Below are 12669 nucleotides of genomic sequence, written 5' to 3'. Positions count from 1 at the left end.
CTGCTCGTCTAGCTTTAAGAATATTTCTTGGAAACTGACAATCAGCCTATGCAATTTATTGGATTTTGGATTTGGAAGGAAATCAAAATCCTGAAGGGAAGAATACAGTCACAGGGAATAGGTGGTTAAGATTGAACTCGGTTCTTTGGAGTTGTGAGTCACATTGCACTGTTTATGCACATATACAAAGCACTGTCCCTAAAGTGATCAAAACAGATCTCTCCTCTTAGACATGTCCTGATCACTGGTAAATGCTCTTATCATCTTTAACAGAAACTGGTAATGCAAGAGCCACAATAATCAATGTCAGCGACCCAAGGTTTCATTTCATGCTGGTCTGCATTAAAATAACCTTTACATCACACGATTAAAACCATCACATGAATCATATCATAGATATTAAAGAATGCAGTTGATATTAGCATCCTCAAACACGGCATGTACCTGAGAAAATAGATTCTGTACAGTACATTTTTCATTGTTGAAGAGTTGTAAATGGGGTTGTTGTTTTAACTGATACCCTTGTGATTAGTTTATAGCATGAATTCAAACATGAATTTTCAAATTACTGATATTTTAATACTTCAAATATTGATACTTGATTAAGACTGTTAAGTTTTTATATGAATATCTAATTCCTTTCTGTCCTTATTTTTGCAGAGTTTTTCAGAGAACTTTTGGAAAATTCAGAGAAGTCACTGAATGACATGTTTATACGGACATATGGCCAATTATACATGCAAAATTCTGAAGTGTTTCAAGATCTCTTCACAGAACTAAAACGCTACTACACAGGTGGCAATGTAAATCTGGAGGAAATGCTCAATGATTTTTGGGCTCATTTACTGGAACGAATGTTCCAGCTAGTAAACCCCCAATACCATTTCACAGAGGACTACCTCGAATGCATCAGCAAATATACTGACCAGCTCAAGCCATTTGGAGACGTGCCTCGAAAGCTGAAAATACAGGTGACAAGGGCTTTTATCGCAGCTCGGACCTTTGTACAGGGTTTGACTGTTGGCAGGGAAGTTGCCAACAGAGTATCAAAGGTAAGATATATATTCCTCTTATTCACTACTGCACGTACCGTTCACAATGAATGCTGCCATAATACTGTTAAGCAGGAATTTCAAAGTGTGTACATTTAAGCTGTTACTATACGAATACACATTTTGGTATAGATGAAAGAAAATCTAAAGATGGGTAGGACAGCAGCAGGTCAGGTTATAATATGGCATGAAATTTGAAAATGTCTAAAATTACATCAGGTTTCAGGCCATTGAGCTCAACCAATCCATTGGCAACCATCCATGCAGTTAGATTTCTGGTATTGCACTTTTTCATCCTCTTGAAATGTACCTTCTGGAAGTTAAATGAAGATTCTGCTTAATGTGATAGATCAACCATTATTTCTCCATATTCACTAAAATGGCCAATATTAAATTTTCAATGTAGAGACTGATAATATTGAATCTGTGTTAACGTGATAAATCAGTATATAAAAGTAAGCAATTCTTTACGATTAAGGTTGTTTTCCACTGTGTAATTTTTTCCCTAAAGAGATGGATCCTTTCCTCTTCCTGTCTGTTAAGCTTCTGTTAATCAACAGTAATGCCTTTTCGGTTAAAAAAAGGAGAAAGAAAAGGGTGGCAAGGGCATGTCCTTTCTGAAGGTTTCCTTTCACAGTTGACCGTTTAAACCCATGAAGGAATTGCACAGAATCTAATGAATGTTGAATTTATTTTTGCTGTCTGCCCAGGGAAGATGTGAGGTCACCTGAATAACTAGCACGACAAATTTATCTTTTTTTTTGTTTATAGTATACAAAGATTGTTGGCTTTGAACGGTGTAAGTATTTGGATATTTTGGATTTCTTTTAAATAAAATCAGCTAAAATGTAAGAATAAATCTCCCTCTGATGGAATAAATAATTCCCCTGAGATAAGGAATGCAAAGAGGAATGGTGTGTAGTTTATTGTTTCTCTCTATTTGGGTACTTTGTCTCCTCCAGTCTGCCTTATATGATTCCATAGGAACGAGTGTTATCAATTGCTCAACAGTCCCAGTGTACTCCTGTCGAGAGTGCTTCTCTGTAGTTTCAGAATGTCAACAAGCGTAGCTGGAAACTATACACACGCAAGTACAAGACAAAAAGCAAAGGACAACTTATCTGTCAACAAGTAAAACAGGCTCTTGGGATAATAATATAAAATTGGGTCTGTCTTGAAATAGAGATTACCATTTGGTGAGGCTGAATGTGGAAATAAAGTAATCGAAAAAAAATATTGCATCTGCTCTCCATTGCGGTTCACTTCCCAGTTGCATGACAAGCAGAAATTTGTGTTTTGTTTTTTCCTGCTATCTTCTGTGAACTTATTTCTAATCTGAAGCCAGAGGAGCGTATCAACAGCCTTGCTTGCAATGGGAGATAAAACAGTGGAGTTGGAGTTCAGTGTATTTCGACATGTTTCTCAATTAGGCTGACAATGATTTTTTTTATAAAACTTCAGTCAATATATTGAAAATTAATCTGCAATATGTCAGTTTTTCTGCTAAATATATGATAAATGTGTTGATCAGCTACATACATTTTAACTGAATTACAGAGGGTAATTCTCTGCTGTAACCTTACCCAAGGTTTAACAGATTCAGGACAAAGGGCAACATAAAATGTAAGCGGTGAGAATTGGCATAGAAGGTGTCATCGACTCATAACATTGTGGAAATGTTACAGCACAGAAAGTAGCTATTCAGCCCCTTGAATTTAGGGCAATTTCATCAAACCCATTCATCTTTTTTTACCCCATAACCACCAAATTGTTCTCCCGCCAGTGCTTATTGACATAAAAGAGCTGTTAATTGATAAAAAAAAACATACATAAACCTTCATTTAAGGTTTTACAAAAGCTTACCAGTAAATTGGCGGAGGGTGATCCTACAAAGGATTGTGAGGGCTACCAAGAGGGTCATCAGTGTCTCTCTTCCACCCATTTGAGCAATTTATCAGGAGCACAGCATACACCGGGCCCTTAACGTTGTTAATGATCCCTCCCCTCTTTGACTCTCTACATGAGGCAGGAGATCAATAACTGTTAGGATGGGAAACAGTTTCTTCTCTCAGACTGTGAGACAACTGAGCAACCTGCCACCACCCAGGTCCCATCAGGATGAAGTGCCAGTAGCGTTATATTGTTTACTTTTTAACTTGTATCGTAAATGCACCTTATTATTTGTTAATTTATTTGTTGTAACATTACCTTATGTGTGAGTTCTCTGTACTGTGTTGTGCACCTTGATCCAGAGGAATATTAATACAGGAAGGATATTAATAAGGTTGAAAGAGTGCAGAGAAGGTTTACAAGGATGTTGCTGGGACTTGAGAAACTGAGTTACTGAGAAAGGTTGAATAGGTTAGGACTTTATTCCCTGGAGCGTAGAAGAATGAGGGGAGACTTGATAGGGATATATAAATTATGATGGGTATAGATAGAGTGAATGCAAGCAGGCTTTTTCCACTGAGGCTAGGGGAGAAAAAAACCAGAGGACATGGGTTAAGGTTGAAAGGGGAAAAGTTTAAAGGGAACATTAGGGGGGGGGGGGCTTCTTCACACAGAGTGTGGTGGGAGTGTGGAATGAGCTGCCAGATGAAGTGGTAAATGCGGGCTCACTTTTAACATTTAAGAAAAACTTGGACAGGTACATGCATGAGAGGTGTATGGAGGGATATGGTCCAGGTGCAAGTCAGTGGGACTAGGTAAAAAAAAATGGTTCGGCACAGCCAAAAAGGGCCAAAATCCTGTTTCTGTGCTGTAATGTTCTATGGAATGTCGGCAATATGGTTAAATGACAGTAAACTGAACTTGAACTTCGTGTGACTGCACTTTCATGTCCGGCCATGGCCAGAATGAAGATGGGAGGCTAGATTCATTGTAACACATATATTTCTTCTTCTTCTTCTTCTTCTTCTTCTTCTTCTTCTTCTTCTTCTTCTTCTTCTTCTTCTTCTTCTTCTTCTTCTTCTTCCTCTTCTTCCTCTTCTTCCTCTTCTTCCTCTTCTTCCTCTTCTTCCTCTTCTTCCTCTTCTTTCTCTTCTTCCTCCTCCTCCTCCTCCTCCTCCTCCTCCCTCCGCAGGATGTATAATTAGTTACAGAGTTTCAAGAAACTCAAATTCTTGAGTATACACTAGTCACACGTAGAAACAGAATAATAAACTCTTCAATCAGATAGTGGTTTTCTTGATGGCCAAACAAAGATTTAACAGAGAAACGGAATACATTTAAGTCAGACAGCCTCTTGAACAATATGCTTCTCTCAATTTTATATCGATTACAACTCAGCAAAACATGCTGAACTGTCTCTGGACTACCACAGTCACATAATCCAGTAGGATGTCTTCCTATTATCTTTAAATAATTGCTTAGCCCACAATGCCCCAACCTAAGTCTTGTTAATTTCACAAATATCTCTATGATTTAAAGAGTAATAGTCTGAGACCTTTTTAACTAGTGGGTGACTAGAAAAGAAATGCCTTCACTTTGATTCATTTTTCCAATCCTCCTGCCATTGTTTCTCTATACCTTTGATGAAGGTGTATACCTTTATACCTTTGATATATTTGATGTCTGATAAAGCGTCCTGATGAAGGGTCTAGGCGTGAAATATTGATTCATTATTCCCTGTCATAGATGCTGCCTGATTTGCTGAGTTCCTCCAGAATTTTCTATGTGTTCCCCTGGATTAGCAGCGTCTGCATAAACTCCAGTGTTTAGGCTAGATTCACTGTTTTCATCCTCTTGGCAGACAAGGAACTCTAGAACTGCAGCTAGCCAGCAGCTATTGGCGAGATAGCAGCCCTTTCTTTAAAGTGATACTCTACAACTAGTACAAGTAACTTAACTGTGTCTGTAGTTATAACAATCCAGTTTAATTAATAATACTATTTCTAATTATTTGCAATAATATTATTCCCTTTTTTCTTTGCATATAATTGTCATATTAAAATCTTTAACTTGGATAACCTATTTTAAAACTTACTCTGCTATTGTATCTTACTTTTAACATCGTAGACTTGAATATACTTATGCAGGTATGTTGTGTTGGTGTTGTGCTTATTATGATCAGTGTTAGAGACTACTGTAATTTATATAATTGTAGTAGTAGTTGTTGGTACTGCTGCCCTCTGAGGTATAGGCTGGAGGTAGATTTTGCTCTGCTTTATCTGCTCCTTCATTTCAATCACAGTGGTATATAACCCGGGAATCTCAGTTTTAGTAATAGCTTGGGTATTAAAATGTGAAGTTTGAATCTCCTTCAACATTTAACGTGTGATTAGGACAATACACATTCTATTCATCAGATCCTCACAGTGTTTCAGCAAAAGGGAAATGAGGCACAGAGGATATAAACAAGTGGGATTTGCTCCTTTTGTACATTGAGCCCTGTACATGTGATGCTTTATCTCAGCCTGGCTTACTCCAACATTACCAAAATTTTCATGTCCATTTGTAACCAAATGTTTGGATGCGTCCTCAACGGGGGTTTTATTGTCTCTAAAGTTAAATATCCATTTATCCCATCATTCTGATTTAAATTTATTTTGTCCCCCTCCATATTATTTCCTTCCTGCTAGCTCCTTTTGTAATACTGAGTTATTATTTCAACCATTTTTTTCTTATTACCAGCAAGTTATCCTGTTCCTAATGAACTGATATTCATTTATTTATGCCTCATTGAATACTTTCCAATTTATTTAATGTTTGTTGTTTCTCTGTGGCTGTTCCCCTTCAATGGGAAGTCTGTCACTTTGGAAACTGTTGAGGGGTGGGGGTCTACCAGGGGAAGGCCACAACGGCCAGGTCTCTGGAACTGAGTCTGGTCCTGTGGTTCAGAAGGGAAGTGGGGAAATAAGGGCTGCAGTGGTGACAGGGGATTCTGTGGAAGCAATACAGACACCCGGATGGTATGTTGCCCCCCCAGGTGCCAGGGTCATGATGTCTCGGTACAGGTCCACTGCATTCGAAAGGGGGAGGGTGAGCAGTCAGAAGTCTTCCAATGATGTAGGTAAGAAAGGCAAGGAGGTCCTGAAGGATGAATTTGGGGGGCTAGGTGGAAAGCAGAAAAGCGGGTCCTCCTGGCTGGTAATCTCTGGATTGCTGCCTGTGCCATGCACCGCTCAGGGTAAGGGTGCGATGACTTGGCAGCTGAATGCATGGCTGTGGAACTGGTGCAAGGGGCAGGGTTTCACATTCCTCGATCATTGGGATCTCTTGTGGGGAAGGCACGACCTGTACAAAAGTGATGAGTTACACCCGAACCTGAGGGGGGGGGCCAATATCCTTGAAGGCAGGTTTGCTAGAACTGTTGGGGAGGGCTTAAACTGATTGAGCAGAGGGATGGAACACTGAGTGATAGGGGTGCGGATGGGGCAGTTGGTATACAAGCAGAGACAGTGTGGTAGTGAGACTTAACAGGAAGGACAGGCAGATGTTAGGGCAAAAATGCACTCAGTGAAATGACCTGCAATGTAATTGCAGAGAAAATTGAAAAGGGTGATGAATGTAGGATTGAAGGTGTGATATTTGAATGCATGCATTATATGAAATAAGGTAGATTATCTTGTAGTGCCGTTAGTTTGGCAGATATGATGTTGTGGGCATCACTAAGTCGTGGCTGAAAGAAGATCATAGTTGGGAGCTTTAAAGTCCAAGCATACACATTATGTTGAAAGGGCAGGCAGGTAGACAGTGGGGGTTGCATGGCTCTGTTGGTAATAATTAAATCAAATCCTTAGAAAAGGCGACATCAGATCGGAAGATGTAGCATTGCTGTGAGTAGAGCTATGGAACTGCAAGGGTAAAATGTCTCTGTTTGGAGTTATATACCGGGCTCTGAGCAGTCGCCAGGATGTGGGCTTCAAATTACAATGGGAGATAGAAAATGCATGTTCAAAGGGCATTGTTACAATAGTCATGGGGGATTTTGATACGCAGGTAGATTGAAAAAATCAGGTTGGTGCTGATTTTGAAACCTAAGAGAGAATTTGTAGATGGCTTTTTAGAGCAGCTTCTGGTTGAGCCCACTAGAGGATCAGTTTTTCTAGACTGGGTGTTGTGTAATGAACCCAATTTCATGAGGAACCCTAATGAAGCAGTGATCCCTGCAATTTGAGAGGGAGAAGCTAAATCAGATGTCTCCATATTCAAAGGATTCAAAGCACATTTATTATCAAAGTATCTATGCAGTATACAGCCTGAGACTTGTCCTCTCAACAGACAGCCACGAAACAAAGAAAACCAGAGAACCTGTTCAAAGAAAAAGCATCATGCCAACTCATACGCAAAAAAAAACCCCAAATTGTGCTGAGGAATGAGTGAAAACCTAGAAAGTAAAACACAAAATCAGAGTCCATATTCAGTTCAGCTCATTTGCCATTTGCGTGATTTGCTTTTTGTGTAATGGGTGGGTTTATGTTTTGTTGTTGGTTTTTTTGTGTTTGGGAGTTTTTTTTCTTTGAACAGGCTTAGGGCTTTCTTTGTTTCGTGGCTGTCTGGATAAGATGAATCTCAGCATACATACTTTGATAATAAATGTAATTTGAATCTTTTAAATTTTGATACATCTTACTTCAGCTTCTCCCTCGCAAATTGCAGGATAAGTTCACTATTACAGTGGAGTAACGGGAATTACAGAGGGATGGTAGAGGAGCTGGCCAAAGTTGATTAGAAGGGGACAAAGCAGGGATGGTGGCAGAGTAGCAATGGCTGTAGTTTCTGGGAGTAATTCAGAAGGCACAAGATAGATACATCTAAAGAGGAAGTATTCTAAAGGCAGAAAGACACAACCGTGGCTTACAAGGGAAGTCAAAGCCAACATAAAAACAAAAGAGATGGCACATAATGGGAAGGTAGAGAATAGGGAGGCTTTTAAAAACCAACAAAAGGCAACACAAAAGCCATGAGGAGGGAAAATGTAAAATATGAAGCTAAGCTTGCCAATAACATCTAAGAGGATACCAGAAGTTTTTCTTTTCAAATATGTAAAAGGTGAAAGAGAGGCAACAGTAGATATCGAACAGCTGGAAAATAACACTGGAGAGGTAGAAATGGGAACAAGGAAATGGTGGATGAGCTGAATAAGTAATTTGCTTCAGTCTTCACTTTAGAAGACACTAGCAGTATGTCAGATGTTCAAGAGTGTCAGGAGGCAGAAGTGAGTGCATTTGTTATTATGAGGGAGGAGGTGCTTGGGAAGCTGATAGGTCTGAAGGTAGAGAAGTCACCTGGACCAGATGGACTGCACCCCAGGGTTCTGAACGAGGTAGCTGAAGAGATTGTGGAGGCATTTGTAATGATCTTTCATGAATCGTTAGATTTGGCCATGGTGTCAGTGGATTGGAAAATTACGAATGTCACTCCACTCTTCAGGAAGGAAGGGGGGGGGGGGTAAAGAAAGGAAATTATAGGCCAGTTAGCCTGAGCTCAGTGGTTGGGAAGATGTTGGAGTCAAATGTTAAGGATGAGGTTTTTGGGGTACTTGGTAAAATGTCTGTATGGTTTTCTTAAGGGAAAATCTTGTCTGACAAATCTGTTGGAATTCTTCGAGGAAATAACAAACAGGATAGGCAAAGGAGAATTGGGTCTATATTGTGTACCTGGATTCTTAAAATGCTTCTGACAAGTTGCCACACCTGAGGTTGCTTAGCAAGATACGAGCCACAGTTTTTCAGGAAAGATACAAGCATGGATAAAGCATTGGCTGATTGGCAGGAGACAAAGATTGGGAATAAAGGGAGCCTTCTCTGGTTGAATGCTGGTGACTAGTGGTGTTCCACAGGGGTCAGTGTTGGGACCACTTCTTTTAAAATTGTATGGCAATGATTTGGATTTCAGAATAGATGGCCTTGTGGCCTGTTTTGAGGACAATACAAAGATAGGTGGAGAGGCAAGTAATGTTGAGGATGCAGAAGGACTTAGACAGATTGGGAGAATGAACAAAGTGGTAGATGGGAATATAATTTAGGGAAGAGTATGGTCATGCACTTTGGTAGAAGGGAGAAAAGCATAGACTATTTTCTAAACGGGGTGAAAATTAAAAAATCAGAGGTACAAAGCGACTTGGGAGTACTCATGCAGGATGCCCTAAAGGTTGATTTGCAGTTTGAACTGGTGATGAGGAAGGCAAATGCAATGTTAGCATTCATTTTGAGGCAACTATAATTTAAAAACAAGGATGTATAAGGCATTGGTGAGGCCTCGCAGAGTATTTTGAACAGTTTTGGACCTCTTATCCAAGGAAAGATGTTCTGACGTTGGAGAGGATTGAATAGAGGTTCATGAAAATGGTTCCAGGGTTGAAAGGTGTTTCCTATGAGGAGCGTTTGATGGCTCTGGGTCTGTACTCACTGGCATTTAGAGGAATGAGGGATCTCATTGAAAGCTATCGAATTTTGAAAAGCGTCAATAGAGTGGATGTTTCCTTTAGTGGAGGAGTCTAAAATCACAACCTCAGAATAAAGAGATAGCCATTTAGAATAGAGATGAGGGGGAATTTCTTTAGCTAGAGGCTTGTGAATCTGTAGAATTTTTTGCCACAAGCGGCTGTGGAGGCCAGGTGTATTTAAAGTGGAGGATGCTAGAATCTTGATAAGTTAGGGTGTGAAAGGTTATGGGGAGAAGGCAGGAAAATAGGGTTGAGAGGGAACTGGGTCAGCCATGATAAATTGGTGGAGCATACTTGATGGGCTGAATGGCCTAATTCTGCTCCATTGTCTTATGGTCTTATTATAATTTAATTTCTACATTCCTCTTTGGTCCCAGTGATTTTTGTTGTCTAGAAATTTGTTGTCACTGATTAGTAAGTGAAAAGCTTGTTGGGTGGTACCTTGAAACTATTTTAGTTGAGGGCCGAGCTGATAAAATCTCAATGCATTTGGTGCTTCTGACTGGTCCTTTTGCAGATTGCTCATCTGCTATGCCATTGAGGTATCAGAGAGAACCTGTAGTCATGGGTTGGGACCAGAGCCTGGGGCAGATCTGATAATTAGTTATTGATCATGGGATCAAGAACTGATTGGAGTATTACACCAATTAAATGCTGAGGTTCCCTTGGTGCATAAGGAGATGTTTTATAGTTTGTTATTTGGAATGTACATCTGCAATAGCTTCCTCATAGTGGAAACATTTTGTCAAAATTTCACGTCTGGTGAACAGGACCTGAATGATGAAATAGCTCTTTCATATATTATTCTAAACAACATTCTCTGGTTTCTAATATCTTTCTCATTAAATTAACATAATTGCTTGCTGTGAAAAACATCTGGCAGTCAGTTAATATGTTTCTTATAAATGTATAGAGAATGTATAGAGAACATATAATGTATAGAGAATGTCCAGAGAAAGTATAATACATAGAGAATGCATAAAGAACATATAATATATGGAGAACTTATAATGTATAGAGAATGGTCTGTATACATTATGTAACATATAATATGTTATTTTAATTTCCTCAGTTTTGGGAGCCCTCTTGCAATGTGAACTAAGGTTTCCCCGGTGGAACTTGGGTACTACATTTGAAGGTAGTACTATGTAATTGGAACTTGTTGACTTAATACTGCAAAATAGAACTCAAACATATTTTCAAATTTTACAAATTTTCAAGGAATATTTAATTCCTTGCAAGTAGTCTGGTTGACAATGTACTTTTTATTCTAAAGTCATGGAGCAACAGTGAAATATGTTTACGTAGTTGCATGGTAATCATTGTGAGCAGTTATAATTTAGAAACAGGATATGTTTCTAGCCATCTGCTGCACTCGGCTATGAATTCACCTCCACTCCCCTTCCAGTCTCCAAGCTGCATGAAATTCAATACAAATGAGCTACAATAGGGCAATGAATAGGCTGTTGAATTTGCCCAAAGGCAAATTTAAAGTGTTCTCGTGCCTCTCAGTTCCAGCATCTTAAGATGAGGCTTTTCATTCCAGAACTAAGAAGATGTCCTCCTTCTTCAATGAAAGGGGCTTCCCTTCCTCCACCATTAATGGTCCCCTCACCCACAGCTCTTCCATTTCAAGCACGTCTGCCCTCACTCCATCCTTCCAGTGATAGGGTTCCTCTCGTCCTTACCTTCCACCCAACCAGCTTCTGCATCCAGCACATAATTTTCTGTAGCGTCCACCATCTCCAACGGGATCCCACCACCACACACATCTCCCCCCCTTTTGCTTTCCGTAGGAATCACTCCCTTGTCCATTGATCCCTTCCCACTGATTTTCCTCCTGACACTTGTCCTTGCAAGCGGAACAAGTGCTGCACCTGCACCTACACCTCCTCCCTCACTACCATTTAAGGCCCCAGTCCTTTCAGGTGGGGCAACGCTTCACCTGTGAGTCTGTTGGTGTCATATACTATGTTTGGTGGGCCTGTGTGGCCTCCGGTATATCTGTGAGACCCAACGTAGATTGGGAGACCTCTTCACCGAGCATCTCCAGCCAGAAAAAGTGGGATCTCCCAGTGGCCACCCATTGTAATTGCTCTTCCTATTCCCATTCCGACATGTCAGTCCATGACCTCCTCTACTGCAGCAATGAGGCCACACTCTTGTGGGAGGAGCAACAGCTTATATTCCATCTGGGTAGCCTCAAACCTGATGGCATGAACATCGATTTCTTGAACTTCCAGTAATGCCCCGTTTTCAATAGGTTCAATTTAATGACAGAAATGTATACAATATGCATCCTGAAATTCCTTTTCTCTGCAAACTTCCACAAAAACAGAGGAGTGCCTCAAGGGATGAATGACAGTTAAATATTAGAACCCCAAAGCCCCCCCAGCTGCCCCCTCCCACGCACAAGCAGCAGCAAAGTGATGACCCCCCCTCCCCCACCAGCAAACTGCATCAGCAACCCCCACCGAGCACGCAAGTGTACAGCACAGCATCAATAAAGACACAGACTTGCAGTACTCCAAAAACTACTCATTCACCTGGTAATTTGATATATACCACAGACAGTCAGTCTCTCTTTTTCTCCCTCTCCCTCTCTTCCTCTCTCTCTCCTCTATCTCTCTCACCCCCTCTCTTTCCTCTCTTTCCGCTCTCTCCCCCCTCTCTCTTCTCTCTCTCTCTTTCCTCTCTCTCCCCCTCTCTCTTCCCCTCCCTCTCCCCTCTCCCTCTCTCCCCCTCTCTCTCTCTTTCCTCTCTCTGTCTCTCCTCTCTCTCTCTCCCCCCTCTCTCCCACCCTCTCCTCCCTCCTTCCCTAATAAGGAAAAAAGAGGTGTCCCCATTTCACAGCAAGAGGGGAGACATAACAAACAACTCACTGATTTATAGTGTTAGAAGTCTGTTGCGTCGCTTGTTCCGAGCTCTGTGCCCAAAGTTCTTGGGTCTCTGGGCACACAACCAGCAGCCAGCTCACTGCTTTCGATCATCCGTGTACTCCCACGACACATCGGGCAGGAGCGACACCGATCTCGAATCTGCCCGCCTCCAAAACCATGAAAATCCAACACCCTGAAGGTACACTGGTCTTCTAGGCCACGTCCTTGGCATATCGAGAAACGGCCGGTCGTGAGGCTTTGAGAGCGGGTCCCATTCCTGCAAAGAACCAGAGTTAGTATGTAACTCTAGGTCAGGGTTTTCAAAAGAACCCCGAAAAGAAATAAAAAG

The 12669-nt window shown here is 40.8% G+C and overlaps 1 protein-coding gene across 1 annotated transcript in view; it reads left to right on the top strand.

Annotated features, from left to right (window-relative positions):
• LOC140715298 (glypican-6-like) overlaps positions 1–12669 on the top strand; it is a 777401-nt gene that overhangs the window by 459815 nt on the left and 304917 nt on the right. Inside the window, exon 3 of the mRNA XM_073027266.1 lies at positions 661–1052. Coding sequence (XP_072883367.1) covers positions 661–1052 — 392 coding nt within the window. The remainder of the gene's footprint in view (positions 1–660; positions 1053–12669) is intronic.

This window comes from Hemitrygon akajei, chromosome 2 (genome assembly GCF_048418815.1).
Source record: "Hemitrygon akajei chromosome 2, sHemAka1.3, whole genome shotgun sequence".
NCBI classification, from domain to species: domain Eukaryota; kingdom Metazoa; phylum Chordata; class Chondrichthyes; order Myliobatiformes; family Dasyatidae; genus Hemitrygon; species Hemitrygon akajei.
This window is presented reverse-complemented; position numbering and strand designations above follow the sequence as displayed.